Source organism: Taeniopygia guttata, chromosome 3, assembly GCF_048771995.1.
Source record: "Taeniopygia guttata chromosome 3, bTaeGut7.mat, whole genome shotgun sequence".
Taxonomy (NCBI): domain Eukaryota; kingdom Metazoa; phylum Chordata; class Aves; order Passeriformes; family Estrildidae; genus Taeniopygia; species Taeniopygia guttata.
The window spans coordinates 65,338,058-65,363,660 of NC_133027.1; the positions used below are offsets into that span (position 1 = coordinate 65,338,058).

At 40.2% G+C, this 25,603-nt stretch overlaps 2 protein-coding genes across 3 annotated transcripts in view; both read left to right on the forward strand.

Moving 5' to 3' along the window:
- MAP3K5 (mitogen-activated protein kinase kinase kinase 5) overlaps positions 1–17,388 on the forward strand; it is a 98,317-nt gene extending 80,929 nt beyond the window's left edge. Inside the window, exons 22-30 of the mRNA XM_002194582.7 lie at positions 995–1,172; positions 1,271–1,439; positions 4,292–4,477; positions 7,913–8,018; positions 10,270–10,510; positions 13,188–13,300; positions 14,839–14,951; positions 15,822–15,898; positions 16,577–17,388. Of these exons, the coding sequence (XP_002194618.4) occupies positions 995–1,172; positions 1,271–1,439; positions 4,292–4,477; positions 7,913–8,018; positions 10,270–10,510; positions 13,188–13,300; positions 14,839–14,951; positions 15,822–15,898; positions 16,577–16,637 (1,244 nt within the window). The 3' untranslated portion in view covers positions 16,638–17,388. The remainder of the gene's footprint in view (positions 1–994; positions 1,173–1,270; positions 1,440–4,291; positions 4,478–7,912; positions 8,019–10,269; positions 10,511–13,187; positions 13,301–14,838; positions 14,952–15,821; positions 15,899–16,576) is intronic.
- A 2,535-nt stretch (positions 17,389–19,923) lies between these two features.
- The window catches only part of MAP7 (microtubule associated protein 7), a 108,177-nt gene continuing 102,497 nt past the window's right edge, over positions 19,924–25,603 (forward strand). For both annotated transcript variants that reach the window (XM_030269568.4, XM_030269569.4), the window contains exon 1: positions 19,924–20,135. In XM_030269568.4, the coding sequence (XP_030125428.4) occupies positions 20,090–20,135 (46 nt within the window). In that variant the 5' untranslated portion in view covers positions 19,924–20,089. The remainder of the gene's footprint in view (positions 20,136–25,603) is intronic.

Sequence of the window (25,603 nt, forward strand, 5' to 3'; positions counted from 1 at the left end):
GAAAGAGAAGTGGTCACAATTGTGAAAATAAGTGACCCTTCTCTATTGGGAACATCTAATTCATTATGAATATCTGAAATATTGTTTTTAATCCTACCAGACTATGGCTTAATTGTCCAGGCAGATGGGTGATACAGGCTTGTAGGGCTGTGCTGTCATTTATGAGGACATTTGGTGATAACCAATGGCTGTTTTGTAGTAGCCACAGAGCCAAGATTTTTGGAGAATGATAACAGATTTTTATTAGACTAAATTCTATAACTGACAAACCAGAATGCATTTGAGGCCCCTTGTCAGACCAGAATACAGGATACTCATCTCTTTCAGGAAATGAACTGGGAGAATGCGGGAGGGAACTGAACACACTCATAGTTACCCTCATGCTGAACTGGTATCAAAGTACATTTTGAAATGTGCACATGTGAAACAGATAGGAGTAGTTTCCTGCAGTGGTAATGTGTGCTCTGGATGTAAAACTAAAAGTTCTGACTTAACTACATGTCTATTATTATTAGTCAATGATTATGAATTAATTAAACTGGTACAAAATAATCTGATTAAGAAATGTATCTTATATATCTTATGGTATATCTATTTTTAAATAGTGGATATATAAATATATATCTATCTATATTTATATGCACCCATAAAATTAATATCTTGGAAGGTGCTTAGACAACTTACCCTATAGAAACATTTTCCTACTGCTGGAAGTCATGATAGGAGACACACGCTCACTTCAGTGTTGAAGTTCTGCGAGTAAAATCACAAGAAGCCCAGCATTTCCATCTTTCAGGAATAAAGACATACCTGAAAGATAACTCTATACCAGATGAAAAAGCTTTAAGAGTTTTTTTGTCAGTTTTTCTCTAATATTTTGTGTTGGTGTGTGGGAAGGCTGGAGTTTTTCTGTCTCCTTTGAAAAAATATTCTTAACTTCAAAACTCTGATGGTATTATTAAATTCTAATTTCTGAATATTCCTATACAAATAGAGTATCTTCGGAGCATATCCTTACCTGTCCCTGTTCTGGTGGAAGATACAAGTAGCAGCAGTGAATATGGTTCTGTCTCACCTGATACAGAATTAAAAATTGATCCATTCTCTTTCAAAACAAGAGCCAAATCCTGTGGAGAAAAAGATGGGAAGGGAATCCGGTCCCTTTTTCTGAGGTAAAGATCTACCTGACATTTTTGTTACAGAGTAGATTATGAATGCATGCATTGGGATGGTTTTTGTGATGTTTCTTTTCACTGTGTCTTTCATTCAGCATCCCAGATGAACATTTTGAGGATCACAGTGCACCTCCTTCACCTGAAGAGAAAGATTCTGGGTTTTTCATGCTGAAGAAGGACAGTGAAAGGAGAGCCACCCTCCACAGAATATTAACTGAGGACCAAGAGCAGGTGGTGAGGAACCTGATGGAAGCTTTGACTCAGGTAATTTCAGAGGGCTGCAAGAATTTTATGGAATTCTAAGACTTCTCTGCAGTTACCTGGGACTCTTGAAATTAAACATAGTAAAGCAATTAGAAATGAAGTTTGATTAAACTAGAAAGCATACACCATGTAAGCTTTCATGGTTACTGTTTTATTTGGGCTATTCAAAACAGGCTTTGAAATTGTTCATGATGCATTGCATGTGTCTTTTCTGTAATTACTATGACTATAACTGGTATTACTACTGGCAAGACAACAGAAAAACATGTTTTCATTATACATTTGCCAGTGCTCTTAAAATTTGAGTAACTGAGTCAGGCCTACTAATATAAGGTAGATGATCTCCAGGAGTAGCTTATCTTGACGCTTTTTTAAAGTTCTGTGTTCTGACTGACTGGTTTGACAGTGGGAGGTTTAGGTCATTTGGCCTGCTCTGGCCTTATGTTAGGCTATTGTGTAGAAAAAATGGGGCTGGTGGATACACCATTGCCTTCTAGCCAACAGCTATAACAGCGGAAAGAGGGGGCTAGGGAGAAAACAAACTGCAGCTATTCTTCAGTGCAGTCGGGTACATGTATGGAGGGAAGATGTAGTAATTGTGAGAGCTACAGCAAACAACAAAATAATTGCAGAATGACCTTTTGGCACTCTGTTGTGAGGATGATTCATTATGATGATGTATCAGTTCAGGAGGACACTGAAGAAATACATCATGACCACACTGCTAAGTGTTGCAACACTGTAATCAGATGACAGGATTTTTGTTCTTGTTTGCGTGTGTGTTAGTTGTTAACTGATTCACTTCGTTCTCAAGGCAAAGTATTACCGGTCTAAAACATTTGTATAAAACATGACAACTCATCTTCTAAAGACACTAGTGTTTAGAAAGGTGCAAACCAATATGATTATTATGCATGTACTACAGTTAATGTATTTGGAAATGGGTGCCATGCAAATAAAAACAGCTTCTAACTCTTAGGAGTGGGGGAGAGAGTAACCCACAGTTATCCTGGTAACTACAGAAAATGTTAAAAGATAAGGCAGTGAGAAAAACATTTGTGATCAGTGCTTTGTGAGAGTGTTGCTTTAACAGACACTGTTTTTGCATGTGTATGCAAGTAATAATCAGTGATTGTGAGAGGCTGAAACTCAATCACAAATCCCAGAGAGTCTGCTCAGTTTCACGCCTTTCTCAGCTTGGGCTGGAACAGCCTGAGAGAGAAGCAGAGACACAGAATTTTAGAGCCAGAGAGTTCAAAGCTCATGTGACTGGCTGCCCTTCAAAAGGATGCTGAGCTCTGACTCCCAAGGACTATTTTCTCCCTTGAGAAATGCAAGAAATTACTAATAGAACAAGCCTGGCTTGCTTGTTAGGCTTCATCAGGGTTTAGGATTTCATAAGTTTTTCTCTTCACAAACACTTTCCACAAGAAAGGTTTCAGCAAAGTCATTGGGTTTGAAGGCTAGGGGAGGAGAACGTCCCTCATAAAATGGGTCACTATTTCTAATTAGCAAGTCATACTGCTCCTCCTGTCCCCAGAGTGCCTAGTGCCTTGGTGGACTTGGATCTTCTAGTCCAGGGCTACAGTGAGCATTTACCTATCTGCCATAATGGCTTTTTAATTATTTACCTGAAAATAAGATTGGCTACTGCAGAACAGTGAGAGATCCACTCCTGCATAGAAAATTATCAGGTGAATTCTTCAAAGCAGATCAAGATCAGAGGCTAGGATCTTTTGTCTCAAGTGGATGTTTTAGTCAGTGGTATCTTTGACTGCTCTAGAACTTTAGCTTTTTTTTAAAGCTTCTTTTTCAATAAAATTATCTTTGTTTGATCCTGATCAGAATTAATTTACTGTAGTTAAAAGCTCAGTGTTACTGGCAAACAAGAGTTCTTGGTGTCTGGCCAGCCCATAACATTCATGGCATAAAACCGGGAACTGCAGTAGAACCAAACACCATATGTCCTTCTTTTACAGAAATCAGTGTTAGATATATAAATGTTAGTCTATATAAATATTTACTTTAATTCCTTCAGAAAAAGCATCTAATACTTCATGTTGAACTACAACTCTGGCTTAATTTAAGATCTGGCTTTGAAATTCGCATTTAGTTGGCATAACTTTACTTATAAGAGCAAATACAGTGCTCTGCTTCCTAGTTACTCTAGGCTGATTATTCTGCTGAATGCTTTTGAGCTTTTCACTCCTTCGGTAGCTCATGCAAAAACACAAAAGCTTTTAAAAATAGGCAAATGAATATTTATACTAGAAAGGTGAGATCTTTGTAGACTCGCTTTAAGAACAACTAAGTGCAGAAGTTCTGTATGAAGGGAAATTAGGACATTACATAAGGAACAACCAGTCCCTTTGTGAGCCTCCTGTATAACTTTGACTAATCTCTTCTTAAAAATGCTGCTGTAGGACTTTGCACACTGTCTCTGAGAGACACCCAGAAATTTGAGGCGCTGCAAAGTATGCGTGTGTTTGCAATTATGAGTAATTTGTAGTATCCAGTGCACAGTACATTTATTAATATCTTTATTCATTGTTACAAAGACACATACACACTACAGTGTGCACACATTCTTCAGCAGCTGGTGGGAAACGAAGTCAGCTACTTGTTTAATGAGTTCCTACCTGAGTCACCAGGGAGCTCAGCCCCACAGCTCTGTGCTGCTGCAGTTATGCTGCCACCAGCACCTGACCTGCAGCTGCACCCTTCCCTTAACCATAGCAGCAGAATTTCTGAAAACCCATATTGCCGACTGACATTATTGACTGAAGTCCTTCTGGATGTATGTTTCGAAAGATGATTATCAAAATTATTTCTTTTCCTTTCTCTTCTGCCAGGGAGCTGAAGAACCCAAGCTAAAATGGGAACATATCACAACACTTGTTTCCAGCCTCAGAGAGTTTGTGCGGTCCACTGATCGCAAAATCATCGCAACCACACTTTCAAAATTGAAGCTGGAGTTGGACTTTGACAGCCATGGCATCAGTCAAGTGCAGCTTGTGCTGTTTGGTTTTCAAGATGCTGTAAGTTGTCCTTTTTACTAAGAAATTGTGCACCTAAACTGAAAATAAAAATAATCAAACCAGGACCAAAGAGAACTTGTTTAACTTCCACCCAGAGCTGCTGAAACAATAATATTTGAGGGCTTGAAACTGTAGTAGCAAAATCTGAACCCACATCAGTGACAGTTTGGTTGCCTTGTGATCCTTTGGCAGGACACAGACCCTGAACACTGCTGAGATCTTGCTGATTAAAGATATAGAAAGTTCTGAATAATTGTGTGAATATTGTGTCATAGTAGTAAGGCAGGAAAGCCTTTTTTTAAGATCACATTTTGGAAGGTTTTCTGAGTACTAAGACTAACAATGAATGTCAGGTTTATCCTACACAAATGCAGAGTTCTTCAACTTCTCTTATTGCCACCCCATAGTAGTCTGTCTACCTTGTAATACAGTATTGAATTATTATTTTAGTATTTTTTATTAGCAGCAGATTTCTGCCAAACTAGAAATTTTTATTTTAATTTGTAATAAGCAGAATAGGGAGGAATTAAAATAGTTACTTTTCTACCAATAATAAATGCAAGATTTATCATCTCCTACATTGAGTAACCAAACACATGCTTGGGTAGCCTTTAAATAGCTAGTTTACAAACAGCAAATGTTTTCCTAAGATAAGTATTTAAGTGTTGGTTCACAAGGAGTTAGGCTTAATGATTAAGATGAATAATGAACATGGGAGTGTGCAGCTGTGCTGAGTATCACTTATCCAGACTGAAGTCATGTAGTAAAAATGAAATGACAATTCAGGTAAGTATTTGAGGTGGATGATTCTTTTAGAATTCAAACCTGGGGCACTCAGACAAGTAGGAGAGCTGTCAGGAAGGATGGCATAGCATGTAAACTGTTGCATAGACTACATTAACAAAGAAAAAGTGTTAAATGAATCTGTGAAAGAGATCTTTCTACAAATCAAAAGTTTTCTCTTTGATTCTTTTGAATATGCTTTCAGCTCTCTCTGTTAACCTCATATTAATATTATTTTGATACTGGAAGAGAAAAAATAAGCATATAAGGTCAAGAAAACAGTGGAGGGGGTAATCGTACAAATATTTGTATTGGTGTTCTGATAGAGATGTTGCTGGGCATCAGTTGTTTGGTAGTAATTGCCTGGGTTGTATTCTTATCAGTAAAAAAATTATTTTCTGTTAAATTCATAATTACAAGTTGCTGTTTTTTAACTGATAAATGTCTCTTTCATTACTATCATTATTTAGGTAAATCCACAGAAAGTTAAAACTTTGCTTTATATGTGTGCAATCTTAATTCTTTTGGCCATACAAAATAGATTTCCATAGTACTACACTGAAATCCAGGACAGTATCAAGGCCTCAGATGCTGCAGAGACTGAGGTATTGCTGAAAGTGAAGGAAAGTACTCCCCTTGCTCTTGGTACTTAATGAGGTGATCTTGGTTACAGTGTTTAATAATCACAACATCCTTATCAGACCAACCAAGAAAAAGTAATTTTGTGATGTAATATAAATAACTAAATCACATTACTATGGATGGTTGTGATCTTGACAAAGTTAGATTATGTTTCTTCAGTTCTCAATAAAGGTAGACTTAGGATGTCACTATCTCCATAGCAGTCATTTTGGGAAGGTGCAAAGTGCTTGCACAGGGGAGTTTTGCTGCCTCAGAGGGCAGTGGGCAAGCCTTTGGGGCAGCTGCTGCCCAGGTGCCAGCCCAGGGCAGGCTCCCCTGGCACTGCTGACAGCTCTCCGAATCCAAACACAGTGTCCAAGTGCCATCTCGTGGCCATTGGCAATAGAATTGAGCAGATAGGTACTGCTGTGCTGGGTTGACCCTGGCTGGCAGGTAGAGGAAAGCCCCTACCCAGTCACTCATTCACTCCCTCACAACAGAAAGAGGGAGAGAATGGGAAGGACTAAAAGTGAGAAAATTTGTGGGTCAAAATAAAGATTGTCAAATAACTGAAAGGGGGAAAAAAACTTGTAAGTGTTGCAAAAGCAGTCAGTCACCAACAGCAGACTAGTGCCCAGCCAATCCCTGAGCAAAAACTCCTTTGGAAAAAGCAGCCTCTCGCTTATTGCAGAGCATGACCTTATACAGAAGGGAATATTTCCTAGCTCAGCTGTGCCAGTTGTGCCAGCCATGTGCCCTCCAGCCTTCAGTCCACCCACAGCCCCCTTGCCCCTGGGGCAGTGTAAAAAAAAGAGGCAGCCTTGACAGCATGTAAGCTTTGCTCAGCAGGAGCTGAAACATGTGTGTGTTATCAAGGCTGTTTTAGTCGCAGTCTGAAACATAGCACCATGTGGGCTGCTGTGAAAGAAATTAACTCCATCCCAACCAAAGCCAGTGCAGGTACCTGCATGAATTACTGCATTACTGAATACTCTTGCTTTTTAGCAGTGAAAATAGTAGGATTATTAACTTTTACATACCGTCTGAAGGCATTGTTTGTGTAACTTCAGTCATTTTTTAGAGAAAGGTTACCACAATATGAGGAAGTTGAACTAATCCCTTTTATAGGAAGAATGAAGTATCTTTTTGCCACTTTTTTTTCATAATCACTAGTTACTCCTTTTTTTATAACACTGTAACCTGATAATTTTGTAAATACAGTTATATTTGTTGCTTCCCGCAACTATTTAAGTTCTGCTTTGTTGCTTTGATTGCTTCTGTGCCTGGAAAACAGCATTAAATCTCATGCTATTGCTGCTTACTGTTGGCTGGGCATTTCCGTGTCATTTGGGAGCTGGAAGACAGTTCCATGAGGTAGAGAATTTTGTGCAAGTGACATGGAGCATCCATAGAGGCATCTGAGAACATGGCTAAAAGTAGTTTGTAAGCAGGCCTGTAGGCAATAAGGAGCAGCCTAGTGTAGAAAACCATCAGATTGTACACAGTAAGAAGTAGAAGGCAAGAGAAAATGGTACAGCACGCAGATGAAGTTCCCTAATTGTCTAAACTAACATTAATTAACTAGTTTCAGAATTAAGTAGGAGCAGCATTACATTAGTTCTTTGATATTTCCTACAATTGTACTTTAAAATAGACAAGTAGTGCTCAGAGCAAGCAGTGAAAGTGATGCCAAAAAAGGAACAAGATTAATTATCTTCAGCTACAAGCCTTTCATACCATAGTCCTTGTTATTTGTCTTGCTTGCATTCTTTTGAAGTTTCTCTCCACAGCCATGAAGGTTAAGTATCACAGCCATCAACAGTCACCTAACACAGGAACCAGTACTTGTGAAAAACACAACATATTACATGACTTCAATAAAATGGATAAAGTTGATAATGTTGCTATCAAGAAATAATTGTAATTATCTGCTCGGATACAACATCTAGAAGTGTAAACACTTTATATGACATATATTCTCATTTTAAGTTGTGGGGTATGTAATATCTGAACTGAATTTTCTCTCACTAGGTCAATAAAGTTCTCCGAAATCATAATATTAAGCCACATTGGATGTTTGCACTGGACAGCATAATCAGAAAAGCTGTGCAGACTGCTATTACAATTCTGGTCCCAGGTGAGTCATTCTTAATACTCAGAAAATGTTTATCAGCTGATCTCTTTAAACATGCTTTAGAGTTGTGATTATGATGCTTCACTTAAGAGTTTGAAACCAGCAGTGGCCTTTTTCCTGTTCACTGTGTGTTTTGCAATTCAGAAACTAATCTGTGTATTGTTCAAGCTATGTTGGAAAGCACCTTTCCAGAATGTGTAATCTAAATGATTCTGCAACACGGTGAGCAGTACCAGGTTAAGGTGCTCTGGGACCTAATTTTTTGAGGTGCAAAATGTTGCCTACTTCTTATGGTCAGAAGCTATCTTTAAAAACCCCAAAAATCGACAAACCCAAAAAACCCAAACAACCCCAAACCTTTGGTTTGAAACTTGCCAAAACCAAGCAAACAGGTCTGCAGGGCCTGCAGTTTGTACATTGTATTTTAAATGTGGAATTAGAATATATGGCTTCACTGAGGGAAGGAGTCTGTTTAGATGAAACTGTAGCCCATTCTCTTACTTCTCTACCTATTTCCAAATTTAGGTTTTCTGCTTCTTTTTAACTTCTAATGCTGGAATTAATTGTGATATTTTCAAATATGTAATTTAATGTTATGATACAGAATACTTACATTCTAATAATAATAATAAGAAGAAGAAGAAGAATAAGAATAAGAATAAGAAGAAGAAGAAGACTACTTACATTCCAGTTTCCTGCAGTGGGTTGAGTCTTAAATTATCAATAAGGGAACCTGAAAATTACATTGAAAGTTACATCTATTCCTATTCTCCTTATTTTCCATATCCCTAGCACAAACAACAAGATATAAATAGAGTTTCTGTGTTACTTTCAAGTCATAAAGAAACTCCTCTGTCTTCTGATTAGAATGCTGAACACCTCTTACAGGCATGTACTTCATTGTGTAATAGGAGTCACTGTAGAATTCCTCCTTAGCAGACTTTTCTTCCCCATACAGCCCAGTGTCTTCCCTTGCCTTTGTCTCGCTCTTTTTTCTTATTTTTTTTTTTCTTATGATGTGGAGATTTATCACTGCCCTTAACACTTGTAAAAGTTATGGGATGTTTAAGGAATGGTACAAAGCAAATTTTATGCTGCCTGGTGCTGAACAATGGCAAAGAACTTCTGTATCCTGCTAATAAGAATAGAAGTTCAAAGCAAATTCAGAAATATTTGCCTAGCAGTATTTGGGTAACTGTTATATAATAACCTGCTTTCCTGAATTTAGGGGAAGCACAGCTCTGTTGATCTTATCATGTTCAGCCTTGAAAAAGGTATCTGGCATTGAAATGATGAGGTGAAATAGATCAAGGAACAAATGTTTCTTTTGTAAAGAAGAGAAACATACTTGTTAGTTCAGTTATTCAGCAGAAAGGGCATAAAGCAAGTGGGATTCAGGAAAAAAAATTACACTTTGGTGAGAAGACTAGAGGGAGTTCTTAGCAGTAAGGAGCCACAATTGAAGGAAGGAAGGAAGGAAGATTTATATGAAATAGTTAGAATTAACAAACAGATGTTTTGAACAATAATAGGTTGTGTAGGAGTGTCAGATCTTGTGTACATATCTCACATACCTGGTAGGCTCTGGTAGGTAGTTTAAACAGGGAACAACAGAAACCAGGGTATAGCTTTGTGTTTGTAGTTTTGTGGATGAGCATCATTACAAAATAGGCAGTCTTCCCTCTCAAGTAGAAGGGAAGTGTGCTTTTAATTGTTGGGAGAGGGGCCTTTTTGTAATTTCCTCTCTGTGTTTGGATGCATTTTTTTGGTGAACATGGTATTCTTATAAGGATGGAGTGCTAAATATGCCAGAACAGCAACAGCAGGAATACCTGGATAGACAAGAAATAATGGTTATTTATTTAATAAAATGTTTAAAGTCAGACACATAAGAAAATACAAACTATTAGAATGGAATTAAGCAAAAGAAACTCTGCTGTACATGATACTTCAGCACAATTTGATATTAAATGGTGGCCAAATCTGAAATCATATTCATACAGATGTTTGTTTTTTACAACTCTTGAACCTTCAATGAGTAGAATAATAATCTGCATAAACAAGGGTCCTGTTATGTTTTGAGTGATCTTAAACCCCCAGAAAATATCTGTTGTCCTGAAATCAGAAATTTCAGGTCTGTTGTAACCAAAGCTATAGAATGATCCGGAAATAATCACTTGGGTCTGTGTTTGTTTTAATATTTAACTAATGTTTAACATCTTTGGTGGGTTTTATTTTGCTTCTATTTTAATAGAATTAAGGCCACATTTTAGCCTTGCATCTGAAAGTGATACGGCCGATCAAGATGATATAGAAGTTGAAGATCAAGATGAACAGCCTCAGAATCAAACCATCCAGCAGCCTTGCATTGTCTTGGAAGATGCAGTAGCTACCTCAGGTGTGAGCACACTCAGCTCTACGGTGTCCCATGACTCCCAGGCTGCTCACAGATCACTGAGTGTCCAGCTGGGCAGGCTAAAATTAGAGACAAACAGGTAAGTCTGGACATCAGGAGACAGGGACACTAGCCTGCTTACAGCAGTATGCATTGGTTAGCTTTCAAAAGATATATAAGCTGCAATACTAGTGACAGTGCCAAAATTCCATTGCAGTGTACGTTGTTCCTTTTAATGATGATCCTTGTTTAGCTGTGACTGATCAATTACATAGTTTTATGAATTTTAACAAAACCATAGTGATGTAAGTTAAGGTCAGACTTGATTTCAGGTGCCCTTTCAGGGAAGGTCTGTAACAAAACTGACTTGCTGCCAAACTTCTGCTTTTTCTCTTTGGTGTGCTCTGTATGGCTGATAAATGGTGTTATGTTTTGTTTCCATTAAGGCAGAACTTGCTGTTCTTTTCTATAGCTATTCTCAGCAAGTGAACTCAAGCTAACAGCCAGCCACAAAAGAAACTCCACAAGGAAACTGCTTCAGATTTGTTTTGTGCATAGAAGTCACTGCAAGCAGGATCTGTGCTTACCAGCACCCATTACCTTTTTATTAAACAGAGGAAGATGGGGAAAATAGATGTTTTGCTTAAAAGAACAAATGAGGCAGAAATTTGGATATTGTATTTTTTTCAGAAATATGTCTTGCACTTTGTGCAAATGAAAGGTGGTTCTTTAAGGTTTTGTTTCTCTTTTAAGAAATGTCAAAGAAAAATTCAAATCCAAATGATCTTCTATATATTTTGTTTGTTTTTCATCAAAATATACGAAATAGTCTGGTATACCAAAAAGTAGATATTGCTTTTGCAGCATGTGATTTATGACACTGGATTCCTACTGACCTCAGTAGATTTTGAATGTGGCCTTGATAGAAAGAGAACATGTCTTCAATAAGACAGTTGTTATGCTGGTAGAACATTCTTTGGAGCTGCAGTTTCACTTGAAATTAAAATGTTAAATTACACTTTATTTTTACATGTGTCTGAGAAGGTTGCCAGAAATAGAGTAATTAATTAGATGGTACTAATTTAATAAAGTATCGGTATTTTGGGGTCCTTATGTCACAATTAATTTTTTTACTCACTTTACTTCAAAAGCTTATGGTGGGGAATGGCCTCTGAAGTGATCAGCTTGTAGAGGTACTTTTTTGCTAACACTTTGCTTCTGTAAATTTCTAAAATGCAAAGTCTTTGGCCAAATATTCACATCCAGTCATTCATGCAGAGATTTTGAATAAATAATACAGAAAAATGTTTAAATATTTATGAAAGCTTTATTGTCATAAGCAGCAAACAGTTACCAGGAGAAAATAATTATTTTATTGGCCCTGAAGGCCTTTTTCAACCAGAATAGAAATGATAGGAATAAGTTAACTGAAAGGTGACCTGTCTGGTTGGAATATCAATTTGCACTGAGAATAACCAAGCTGTGGGGTTGTGTAGATGCACCAAGCAGCTCTCTTCCCATGCAGGGTGAACTTGTTAAGGTTTGTTAGCTCAGGTGTGGAAGCACTCAAGTGAAAATATATTTCTGGTAGGCCTGAATGCAAGCTAAAAACTTGCATGGGGCTCAAAACTTTTACAATGCAATCATGTGGAATTCAGTTTACCCCTGTGCAAAGGCAGGTAAGGGGTTTTTTGTGGCACATTTTCTAATGAAATTCCTGTCTTTCAGAAAATGGTTGCAGTGCTCAGCTGATATAAATTAAAAAAAAATAATACATGGATAAATAAAAGGAAACCTGCTGAGATGGAGCAGTTATTGCATAGTTCTCAGGCTGACAGATGTTTCAAGAAAGGGGTGAAGATGCCGCAATACTTTCAAGGCAGAACTTCTGAAGACTCAGGAGTCAATGATAGGGTTATGAGTCTGCTCTCCGTGTCCAAATTTTGACCAAGTTCCTGATAACATATCATTCACAAATCCTGCATTTTACTAAACCACTTTTCTAAAAGAACAAATTGCATAAGTTTTACATACTAATTTTCCGTTATATTCTGACTATTTTCTTTTCATCAGCTTAAATTATGCTAGCCACTTAATCTCTCCAGGTTTCTCTCTGGGTTTGTGTTATGAAGGAGGTCAAACATGAGTTTCAATTTACTTCTGCTTGACATTCTCAGAAGCAATTTCTTAGGGGAGTAGGCAAGTATTTTGCCTCCTCTTCTCTCACTCTTAATATAGCCTAGGAGGGCAGGCACAAAGTGCCTTATATGTGAGGAAGGGATACCCCTTGTGTGGTTGAGAATGTATTTTTCATATTTATGAAATGCAGCCATATGTTTTCATCACATTTTCATCACTGCCCTACCATTTCCATACCTTTGAAAATGTCTGCTGGAGAGATGTGAACTGGCGTTTTTCCTTACAAAGGTTTGGTCCTTAGTTTATGAACCACTTCGATATTTGTTCTCAGATCCAGTTTTGTTTAAAGCAGAGCACAGGCTGTAGAAATCTCACTGAAATTTTCTACCATACCACTTGTTTAGTGGGTGAACATATATGTGGATGCTGGTGTATTTGGGTCTTCTGTAAGAATGTTTATATCTTGATATAGGTCATAATCAATCTATAGTGAAAGAATATACCTTCAGTGAAAGCTGAAGAAGTCTGTCCTTGTCTTTTTCAGGAATGTTTCCAGTTTTGATATAGTAAGATCTTTCTTTTCCTGAAAATTTGAAGCTACTGAAGGAAATGAGTGCTTTATTCTCATTATTTCACAGGTTATTGGAGGAGTTAGTTCAAAAGGAGAGAGAATTTCAAGTCCTCTTGCATCAAGCTATAGAAGAAAAAGATCAAGAGATCAGGAACCTACAGCTCAGGTCACAGCCAATAGGTGAGTGAGAAGAATTTTTAAAGAAAAGTTTCATACTGGCTACAGATGGAAAAGTACCAGGTAAACGTCTGTCCATTTTATTGAGCCAGCCTCAGTAAAGATGCTTTAATGTGCTGCTTCTGGTAGGGTTTGCTCTGAAGTAAGAATATACATCGTGGAAACAAAATACTGGATTTGTTAATCACAGTACAGGGAATGGTATGATTTAAATATTTTTGTTTGTGATTATATGGAAGAATACAAGGCTCATATCCTACTGAATAAATATTATTCCTGAAGATGATAATCTAGTATGTTTAGATATATGTTCCTTGAATTACAGACTGTGGGAATCCAGGGCTTCCCTCTGGCTGCCCTGGCAGGTCTGGGACCCTGGCAGGGGATCAGGAACCCCCCTGTACAGAGCCCCGAGAGACACTGTCTGTGATCTCTGTCCATGGAAAAGAGTTTTCAATCTTACAGGATGAATTACAAGCTTTGAGTGTTTGATAAGAGTAATAATTAAGTGTGACACGGGTGCAAAGGTAAAATTTTAGGTTTCTAGATTAGGGGTTCAGAGGGGACAAGATGGAGGAATTTGGTGTGTCTTGTCCTTTTCCTCCTTCTTCATGGCCTCCATGTTTCACTGTAGTGTTGGCATTTTTCTATTGGTTTAGGCTGGGGACACAATGTTCAACGTAGATGATAGATATTGGCACATTATTGTAAATATAGTACACGTAGTTTCTGGTATATAATGTTTGTAACATCCCCCTGAGGGGCAGAGCCCCGCACGCTGCCCTGCAGGACAGACCTGCGGCAGGGCAGCAGAACATGTTAGAGATAAGCAAGAATAAACAACCTTGAAAACAGCACAGACTAATTATGGCTTCTTCTTTGGCAATGGGGCAGAAAGACAGAGACTTTCTACAATCTCGGAATCACCAATACCCACAGATTCCGACACAGACTGTTCCAATTGTTACAGTGAAAGTTCAAGAGGTGAGATGCAAATACACCTAATTGGTCAGACACAAATACAACTTAAATGTTACTGAGGAAAGCTGAGTTTGCTGTGTCTGCCCTGAAGAAGGTGGAAGTGCTAATGCAGTTTGATATTTCTGTGTAATTTGCTTCTAAGTGCTACTTCCCAAAAGCAGCTGATCTTCAGCCTAAGACATTGCCTGTGCAGCAGCTGTATGAGTTACACTGAACAGTGCAGTTAATTGATGCAACAACCTTAGTGTAGAAACAGTGACAGTGAAATTGATATGCCTTGTACTAGCAAAGCCATTTGCAGAAGAAGGCAGAAAAATTTTGTGTGTGTTTCAATGTTCTCACTACTTTAACTCTACCCTTAACTAAGCAGAGAAATTAATGTATAATTGTCTATAAATTGTAATTAAGTGTGTTTTCCTTGGGAATTGGCATTTATTTATGAGGACACTGGTATTCTAAGCTTGAAGGAAAAGCTCACTGAAGAGAGTGCTTGAGGAGTCAAAAATGAAAAGAGGTTGCTTTGGCAACACAGAACCTTGTCTCAAATATGCTTGTTCCAGATATTCCTGGATTGTCTGTCCGTCATCGTCATTCCACTGGCACAGGGACCGAAGACCCTGATCTCATAAATTGGCTGAGAGTTCATGGAGCTGATGAGGCCACGATAAACAAGGTAGCAATGATCCTATTCACTGCCTGACACAGTTGCAATACTGTTTTGTGAAGCAGTTTAAAAAAAATACCAAACCTTTAGCACATCTTGAGAGATTAATTAGTTTTCAGAGGATAGGAAAAAGCCATGAATGTGAAGGCCTTCATAAAGATAAAGTACCATTAATAGTTCCTAAATCTGATTGTAAATAAAGCAATAAAATATCCTGGTAAATAGACACTCTTGGGTTTTCAGTGTCTTTACACACTGCAGCATTCCTGCTGATGATACTCTGGACACAGGATACATGTTCACCCTTAGCTAGCTATGCTACAGTGAAATATCCTAAGTAGATCAGTCTGCTCTGCAGCAAATTATATAACTTTAGAGGTGTTAAAGATTTCAGCTAATTTAGGAATACCTGCATGTAGTTATCACTCCTACAGATCAGACCAAAGGTTCCTCCAAGTTCAGTTACAGCAAATTTAGATGCCATTCTTGAAAAGGTACATCTTAACTGTTTTAATTTCCTCATGGGTTAAATGTGCTATTACTTATGGTCGAATTTGTGTTCAGTGAAGTCTGTAATTCTGTGATACCAGTGGTAGCAATAGAAATGCCAGGTAAAAAGGTTTTTAGTAGCTGTAAAAGCATTACATCTTTCAAATTGTGCCTGGTATGCCGATGCAGAGTATACAGTGTAAAATTTAAGTAGATTCACTGTATTTGTAGAAACCATGTTTTTCTGTTACACATGCCAGATTTCAGCCCAATTTTAGGTTTTTCTCTAATTTACCCTTCTATTTTTAGAGACAGATAATTCTAGGGAGATGAGCTTAGAAATTTAAATAATGTTTCTAACAAAATGTTTATTTAAATTTCTTTCTGCAGTTCTTGGCTGAAGACTATACCTTAACGGATGTTCTCTGCTATGTTACACGAGACGATCTGAAATGTTTGAGACTGAGGTAATCCTGCACAGTTAAATGAACTGTGCTTTGTAAGAAGAAAAATTAACTGTTACTAAGTCTTTATTTACTGCATTGTGTACAATTCATTTAAAATAACTAATACTTTCCAGTATGTCTTTGTATGCTGATACATTTCTGCCAAAGAGCTGATATTGTTTAAACCTTAAAATAAGCTTTTTCTATTGAAGGAAAAATTTTAAGGTAAAGCATTTACCTTACAACTGGAGACACTGGATATCCCATTAGAACCTTGCTTTTATTTTAAAAAGTAGGGGTAGAAGAACTTTCAGTAGTTTATTATCATCATCAAACTTCAGAAACATTACTCATGGACTGTAAGTAACACTACATTTCACCTAATCATGCCAGGTGTATAGGTCACCAGCTTGCATCATGTTGGAAGTCAAATGTAGGTTATGCAAGTCCTTTGGACCAGAAGTCTGAATTCCACACAGCAGGCATCTGCCAAGTGGAAAGATTGCCCTGTCTTGTAACCAGAAAAGGACTCTGTTCTCTGTTTGAGTAATGCGTGTTGGATTTCACCTTTGATCAGCCTTCCCACTGAATATCATTGATCAAAACCAGAGCAAGAAAATCAGAAAGAACCTCAGTTGGAAGGCTTTCAGACTAGAGAGTATCTTTGTACCTGAGTGTCTTTATGATTTTTCTTTACAGAGGAGGAATGCTGTGCACACTCTGGAAGGCGATCACTGAGTTTCGAGAGAAACACGCCTGACACTGATATTTTTTCTTTGCTTCTCTGCAGAGATGAAAAGATTTCCTTTCAGCCAGAGCAGGTGTGCTGTCAGAAGGACTGTTGCACTTTAATCCAGTATTTGTTTACCAATGTTAAAAACACTGCAGCTTCCTGACTGCTTTTACTCCCATAATCCATAAGGAATCTGTAAACAACCTGCAACATTATTTTACTTTAAATGTTTTTACATGCAAGTTTTTCAAAAATTTTTAGAAAACATACAAACAAAAGTTATAAACTTATAAAATATTATAGTTAAAGTAAGCAGATGTTAATTTCATGACAAACTGATGTAAGATTTCACATAACAGTTCATCACTGGAACAAAACCAAAATGTGACAACAGCTTTTCAATTTCTTTGTAATATATCTCAATATTATCTGTAGTAGAGCTTAATAATTTCAATCATAATTAGATATTTTTCTTTTAGTGTGCAAGACCTAAAGGTAATTGTTTTTACCTACTGCCCTATATAGTTTAATATTGTTTATTTTTGGTAATTTAAGTTCTATGGTGCATTTGTTTTAGAGTTGTTTATGTACTACTGAACTGTACCAGTTGTATACACCTGAACCACGGTAATGTTAGCTTGTTCTAAAGCTATCTCTGACATACACAATTGAAAATAAAAATAACCTAAGACTTACTTTTTCCTATATTTTTGGACTTCTAAAATAATAACAATGGTGTAGAACTGGAAAATATTTGAATAAAAAAAATTCAAACTGAGTATCAAGGGAACCTTTCTGATGCATCTTAAACTTACTGCAATTGGACTATGATAACCATAGCACTGAATATTTTCTTGGTTTTTCTATTTAGTCCAATTCCTGTACTAACAAGCCAAAACTAAACAAAATTCTTCTCTGAGTGCTGTACTTGAGAAATGGAAAGTCCTGCCTCCATGCACTGTAGTCATTGTGGCCTGTTGTTTCTTTTTCTACTTTCGTTTATGCAATGATTTTTTTTTTTCTCACATGTAATGAAAAAGGATGGTGGTTGTTCCCTATCTATCCACTGTCATTGTCACTCCACCATTCTAGCAATGGATATCAACAGATTCGTCTGGGGCAGATGCAAAAAATTCCATTGAGGGTAAGACTTGCCTGGTCAAGAAGCTACTTCTTTTTTCATAAGCCTTGGTAACCAGTAAAAGGCTTAATTTTTCAGGTCTAGCACGTATTTTCAAAGGAAACTAATATTTTTTTAAAACATAAACACATTGTCCTAATGTGTATACAGTAACTTTTGCTGGCTACAATGCAACAATTATGTATTAAAAAAATAAGATTAAGAACAGTAGATTAAATAATCTTAGTCAGATTTTTTGTACTCGGAAGATGGTTCTATTGATTTTTAGGCACAGATAGAACTCATTCCAAAAACTTCACTGCATTTCATGAGAAACGCAGCTACTGTTTATTAATTTCTACTGCATTACAGCAGAAAGCAATACATTTTCAAGGTCATTTTAAACACTAGAAAGACCAGTGGTGGAAGCTAACTTGTAAAACCCAAAACTTAAAAAAGAGTCTACCCATCTAGAAGCAACCCCATGACAATGAACTTCTCCAATTCGATTTTTGTGTGAAGCATGATCCTATATTGGTCCAGCTTTGAATACCTCTGCTTTCATGCAGTATGACTGGAAAGTAATTGCACTTCTCTGTTTACTTGGAAAGCATGCAGCCTATTCTCTATGACTCAGGCTGCTCAGAAATGCCAACTATGTAAGGGAGAAAGGAGTGTGATTGAGGTTTCTAGTGAAGTCTCCATGAGACATAGCCTGGCACCAGCTGGAAATTAACTCCTAGAGTTCTTTGCTGGCTTCACCAGACCCAAGGTGGCTTTGCAGCATTGCTTAGCAATAAGTTCTGTATTCTCCATGGTGAGACTCTGTTGGATCTGATCCATACCCAGGTCATGTACACTTATGCTTCCCCAGCAGTTCTGGTCTGAATGGTCCCCTGAGCAGCACAGCTAATCCATACAGGTACTAGATCAGTGCACAAAAGCTTATGTAAGATCCCTACATCAGGCTACTTCATATAGATTGTACCAGATGTTACTTTTTACATCCTCAGATAAAACATAACGTAACACTTTGGGATGATGTGCATCAGACAGATCAGCTCGTGATTCTTCAGCCTGGCTCCCAGAATATGCTCGTGGGTGGATGGACCACAAGTGAGGGCTTTAAGATTACAATAGTGCAGGACTTTGCTGAGAGCAACATTTTGACCATAGGGCATAGCACTGGGTTTGAACCTGGATAACCTCTTGGTCCTTGATCAGTGCTGTTCTAATCCAGGGCTCAAGATGACTGAGAGCCACCTTTACACCTCCCTTAAGAGAGCACAGAAGTGAAAACTCGACCAAGGCAGTGCTGATTTTGCTGTCTTTTGCACCTTTCAGCAGAGCCCAGCCTATTCTATTACAGACACTCCTGCCCCCAAGTCACAGGGCGTGTTTATCACCCAAGCTCCAGACTCCTTATTTTAGAGCACAAATGGGTCTTGGTGCAACAGCAAAACATTAATCTGTCCTCCCCCTAGAAGACCTTGTGCTCTGAACTTAGCACTTTCTGAAAGAGGGGTGCTCTGTGGTGACTGAAGTTTTCTCGGTCCAAGTGCACCAGACTAAGGGAGCTGTCCCTCCCCACCTGCTTCCACCGCTGCATCCCATGAGTTCCCCAATTCATCCACCCTCCTTCACCTGTAGATCTGATGATTGGTGCTACCTACAAGAAGATGCAAAATTAAATGATGTTTTGATGCAGATGAGAAAACCTTAAAGAGAAACACTCTTATGAGCCTGAAAAGCAGCATAAAGCAAGTTAAGACAAACTCATAAGAAAGGTAACAGGACCATGACCTTTACAGAAGTGATTGATGCATCGACAGCTCTTCAGAGCCATTTTTTTTTTGGAAGCAAGGCGTTGCACGCAGCTTTAAAACCGGCTGTTCGAGAGCACGTGCTGCAGGAACGAGTCTACAGCAGTGCAGCTCTTTCCCACACGATGCGGCGAATCGCCTGGGCTTGCGAGGCGGCCGCCACTCCTCCCACCTACTGCCGAGATGGCGAGCATCCCCAAACCTGTTTTTTCTCTCGGCGCCGGTACGGAACGAGCTGTGCCAATGCGGCGGGAGCTGCTCTGAAGAAAAAACTAATTACACCTGTGTGAACAGCGGCACCCCGGCAGCCCGGGCCGCCGCAGGGGCCGGGAGTGCGGGCAGCCGCCCCCGCACCACCGCCGCCGCATAAACGCCTCCAGCCCGTCAGAGGCGGCTGCTCCCGGGCCGCGGGCGGCGGTCCCGCCCTCACCTGCTCCGGGCAGAGCCGCGGGCGGGGGCGGGGGACGTGGCGCTCACCTGCCCCGGGCCGCGGAGCCGCGGGGCGGAGCAGCCGCGCTCGGCGAGCAGGAGGAGACATGGCGGAGGCCGCGGGCAGGAGCGGCGGGCGCCGGCGGCCCGCAGGTGAGCAGCGGCCGAGCCGGTCGGGGCGGAGGGCGGGCGGCGCGGAGCGGAGCGGCCCGCCTGGGCTGCGCGGGGCCCCGCGCTCCCGGGCGGCCGCGGGCGCCGTGCGGAGCGGCAGCGCGGCGGGCCCGGCGGCGGCCTCGTCCGCAACAGGTGCGGGGGCGCTCCGCGGCCGTGCGGGCACTTCGCTGCCTTCTCCGGGCACCGCCGCCGCCCGGCCGGGGACAGCCGGGGCCTCGGCGTGCCCGAACCGTGCCCGCCGTAGCGGCGAGACCCCTCCCGACCCCGCGCAGGGGCATCGGCGGGGCCGCGCCGTCGCTCCCGGATCGCCGCTGGTCGTTCTAAAGGCTCCGCTCCGAGGGCTCGGAGTGCCGCGGAGCGCCCGCACGGCGGCGGGGCTGACGCGGGGTGCGGAGCCGCCCGGCGGGGTAGGGGTCTGGAGCGGGCGGCCGCCGGGCTGCGGGCTTTGAGCCGGGTTGAGGTAGCGCCGAGCTCCGGCAGTGAGGGTGGGTGGACAGCCGCAAGGCGCTGCTAACGGGGACGGGGTGAGCCCCGGCGAGGGCGGAGGGACGGCTCGGCAGGGTCAAGGTACCTGGTGGCAGCGCCCCGGCTCATGCCGAGCGAGGCCCGCTGCGGGGCCCGGGGTTTGGCTGCGCCTCAAACGCGTGCGAGTGACGGGCTGTTGCAAGCCCTTCTTTCCTACGGAGAAAGCGGGGAGATGTCCTTGCGTCTCCTCTAAGGAGGGATGCACTGCGAGACCGTTTTAACGCGCTTTTATTTTGGCCCTAAGGGTGAGGAGGGTGCAGGGAGGAGATTTTGGCTTACGCAAGCGGATCGACCGCTGTATCGCTGTTGTAGGAGCAATGCTGTTTGCTTTTGCTGCTTGCTGGACTGTGAAGTATGGGTCTAACTTTCAGTCCTCTCCTTTTTTACCGTCCTCCCCAGTCCCATTCCACTCACCCTTTGCTAGTCCTTCTCTAACATAAGTCCAGGTTTATCTCTGAACGAAACAGTGAGGTTTTGTATCAAAACAGCATATGAATAGGCCATATGGCTGTTGGCTGATGGATTGTGTTTTCTCAGTATAATATTTTTAATACATACTTTATGTAATGCAGACATGCAGTCACAAGCAATGACTGTGGGCAGACCCATCCAAGTGCTGTCTTCATTAGACTTAGAAGTATAGAATATAGCTCAGAAATCCTTACAAGTCTCTCCCAGGTATCTCTCTAAAGTTCAGCTTCAGAAAGGATGTGCATATGTATTCCAACACTTTTCAGAGTTTGCAACCACATTGACTTCACTTTCCATGGCAAGAACTGGCTGGTTTTTTCAAGTAATCTCTAACAAACACTTTTCCAGTTTTCTACCTTACATTGCTGATGTGTTTTTTTTTTTTTTTTTATTTTAACTGGATTATTGGTCTTTTTATAATTACCTACCAAAACTAGAATCAAGCCAACAGGTGACATGTATTTTGCATATGTTCTGTTTTAAAAGGACTTATGTGCCTAGATTTATTCTGAATTTCCTTTATAGTTTCATTTCAAGCTTATGTGTTGAACTTTTACTCATTGGGACATCTGTAGACCAAAGGATCTGCTTGTATAAGTTCTTGAGTATTTAGAATTTAAATTACTTCGTGTTGTCAAAGTTCATTTGAAACTTCTTTGTGAGTGAAATGTCAGAGTTAAACTTCTGTGAAGCTTAACTGTGAGGCTTTTCTGTGACGTTTATTGGCTGCTTGAGATCCTTTTAGGAGTCTTTAGTTACCACAGGGGTTCACAAACAGGAACAACCTCAAAGCACATCAAGCTCCGTGGCTTTTTGGTCCATCCATAAGCAAGCAGATGTGTGTGCCTAGGGTGGGTGATGCAGATGGCTTTGGCTGTAGTCTGCTCCCCAAGCGGAACACCTGTGTCTGGATCCAGCTCCTCAGGAAGGTCAACATCCCATCTGTGTTTGGTGAAATTAGCTACCGGTCAAACTACTGCCTCTGTTTCTAAAACAAAGCTCTGTGTGTGTTGTGGTGCATGGCTGGTTTGTTTCTTTCCTTGCCTTCTGTGGCTACACACATGGACTTTCAGGGCTGATCCTGGGGAAAACTTCAACATCACCACAAGGGTGTTGCAGGGAGATGTTATAAGTGGCTCTCTTTATTGGCAGATGATCTGCTGCACTCAATTAAGCCATTTACCCAAAGAAAGTTACTTATCAGGGTGAAGTTTTTTTTTTTTTTTATTCTGCCATTCATAAATGTATAGACGGCAAGTGAGTACAGTGCTCAGGGGATATACTAAGTTACACCAGTTAGAATTTTTCAGTCATAGCTACTCGAGCATCTAATAGTGCTGATTCCTGAGATGAGAGGGGCCCTCTTGTGGGGAATACCACATGGAGAAGCTTCTGAGGCACCTAATTTTATGGTTGCCCATCCATAAACATAGGCATGTCTCTGCCTGTGAGTGTTCCTCATGCGTGCTCTGGGCTGCCTTAGCCAGCTCTGTGCACAGGTAACAATTTGCTCAAGCTCTGGGATACCAGAGAGAGAACTGTGTGTTTGCAATGTTGCAAAGAGACTTTAATGCTGTGTTTCTGTGTACCGTTGTAGTTCTTTCTTCTAAGTGAGCTTTGTATTACTCTGTACTTTTAGCAGCAAAACAAATCTGCCCTTTAAATCATGTCAGTGCCAGGTGACTTGTGAAAGCTGAAAACTTGAGGTGTTCACTTTTTCACTGCTTTTATATCTGTTGCTTGCTTATCCTGGTATTTTCTCCATCTGAGACTAAATCAAATTTCATCTTGCTGTGTATATTTTTTCCTAATAAATAGATAAATTATTAGGGAAAATACAAAAGTGCAGAAAGCATACAGCAGCTGGGAGTTGAAGGCTTGCTCTGGTTCTCATGGCTCTTTCCCAGCGGTTCTAACGTGTTCTGCTGGGGAGAATTTACACGACGGTGTTGTGACACGTGGGGTTTCTCTCTCTGGCCGGCTCAGGCGATTCATGTCCTTTCCAGGGGAGCTGCCGGGTGCAGCTGGTCACTGTGGCCAGAGGAGGGGATGGACCTTGCCCGTGCCCATCCCCGGCAGCGGGGGATGTGGCGGTGCTCCAGCACGGGCTGCGGTACCGCCCGAGGGTCACCTCCGCAAGCAGGGACTGCGGGAGCGCCAGGTGCGGGAAACGGGCGCTGCCGGGAGGCTGTGTGCTCAAAAACGCTGCGAGTGTTGATGCTGGTGTGTGCTGGGCGTGCTCTGATTGCCATCCGTGATTATCTAAACGTTAGCACAGTGTGAGTCCTTTGTCTTTTAATATATAAATCGTGTATCTGCACTTCTTCTATTGCCACCGCCCCTCTGATGAAAACCTATTCAAACTATGAAATTGTGTATCAGAGCCTATGATTATATCTTTGGTCCTACCTTAACGATTTTTGAGGCAGTACTGAATATACAGAGACTGAGATTTATCAGTACCTGGTGGAATTAAAATGATAGAAGTAAATTAAATTTCGTTTGAAATCCTCATAGAAGCCATCCCTCAGCTTTAGAAAGCTGATCAAGTATTGTGTCTGGGTATCTCTAATTGGTCAAATAATGTCTGTGCAAGGACTACACACTATGGAAAAGTTTGAATGAGCCATTTTGTGTGCTTATTGTGTAATAGGAGTCAGGCTGTCTTTCTCTACCCAGCTACACCCAGCATTACTAGTGTAAAAAAAAAAAAAAGATGTCTGTGTGGAACAAACCACAAGAAATGCAAACTCAACAACAAAAACCCAGCCCTGTCCAAAGAAATCCACCCCCCCAAAAAAATTCAAAACCATAGTAATGCTACACACACAGCCACACAAAAGCCCCAAAGCCAAGCACTGCCACAAAAAAAAAAGAGTTGGTGAAGAATCAAGCCTGCTACGTGATAGTCAAACAGCTGGCTTATGCAGTATGTCCAACACACAAAGAGAAGTTTTACTAATTTAGTTAAAGTAATATGCATTGCTGTTTTCCTTGGCCTTAATTTTGAAAGGAGATGTACTGGTGTATGTGCTGTTTCAAACTGCAAAATGTAAATTTACAATACTGAGATGTCCAATATTTTATTTGCATGATTTATTATTATCCCAGATAAACAAATTTAATACTTTAGAGCTGAAAATTGTTTGTGGTGTTAAAAGTAATTGAAATAATTGCCTCAATTATGCAAATACTGTATCATCTTGCAACAACATAGTTTCTTTTCCACTTGAAAAAAGCATGTGTAAGTCTACATCCACAATATAAGCCACAGTATGCTGCTGCTGTTGTGCTAACTCTCCTTCTGTATCTGTCCTTCCTTCAGGGAGGGGATCCCCTCTATGTGACTTCGATTAGAGAGATGCAGTGGCTTTCCAAGAACTATGGCAGAAAAGGCTATGTGTGTATAATATTCTTTTTTGCCTTACATATGCATGAGAAATTGTGTATTTGTGAAACTGTTCAGGTTTAATTCTGCAGCTCTCCCTTAGTGTTGGTTCTGAAGTCATGCCATATTTTCTTTCATGAAAACAAGTAGGCTTTAGGGACAAAGCATGAAAATATGTATTCTAGGAGATCTGTCAGAGTTCAAGGGAAATAACTGTAAGTTGTCTGCTAAGATGACATGCAGGACTAGGCTGCCTTGCTGTTCAAATAAATGGAGTTAGAAACCCTGACTGTTGTTAACAATGAGTTTCTTCAGAGAGGTGATGGAATGATTTGTGCTCCAGAAGGAGAGTCACTCTGAGACTAGTGAGGGAAGAAATAAAATACTGATGTCTCCAAATATTCCTTGTTCTTTATCTGAAACTTCCTTTTATCCAAAAGGCCAGACATCTTGGTCATCCTCTAAGAAACATGTTTGGAACTAAGATGTCAGGAAAGCACTGGTAATTAACACAGTTCACAGGATTCCATCCATCAGATACTAATGCCAGTAATACAACAATGGAAAAAACTTTTAATTTGGTCTTGGCATAGTTTCTTTTCTTTCATGTCCATGTTTTTGTGAAAAAGCTTGGAGCCTTGTCTTTGAAGTATTCATTTCTACTGAAAACTTAGTATGTACATTAGTGTTCTTAATTTTGAGTGCTATACAAATGCTTGGTTCTCTTGACATGTATTAAACCCAGGTATTTTAAAAAATAAGCTTTTTTTCTTTTTTATTTTTTTTTACAGACAGAAGCAGTGACAACATTGCCCTGGCTATTAGTTGTAGGGCAATTAGAATTCATAACTTCTGTCTTCTACTAAATTCCTGTTTGCTACTTTTCTGTGAACTCCCAATTCCTTGCTGCCTTTCCTTATTTAACTGACCATTGCTTGAAGATACATGAAATGTTCTACTATAGGGTCTTATCCAACATAATTCTGTTATATATAAATAAAGAGTGTTGACTAAGAGTGATCAAACATGTTCTCGATTTGTCATGGTGTGCCTTGTGCAATGT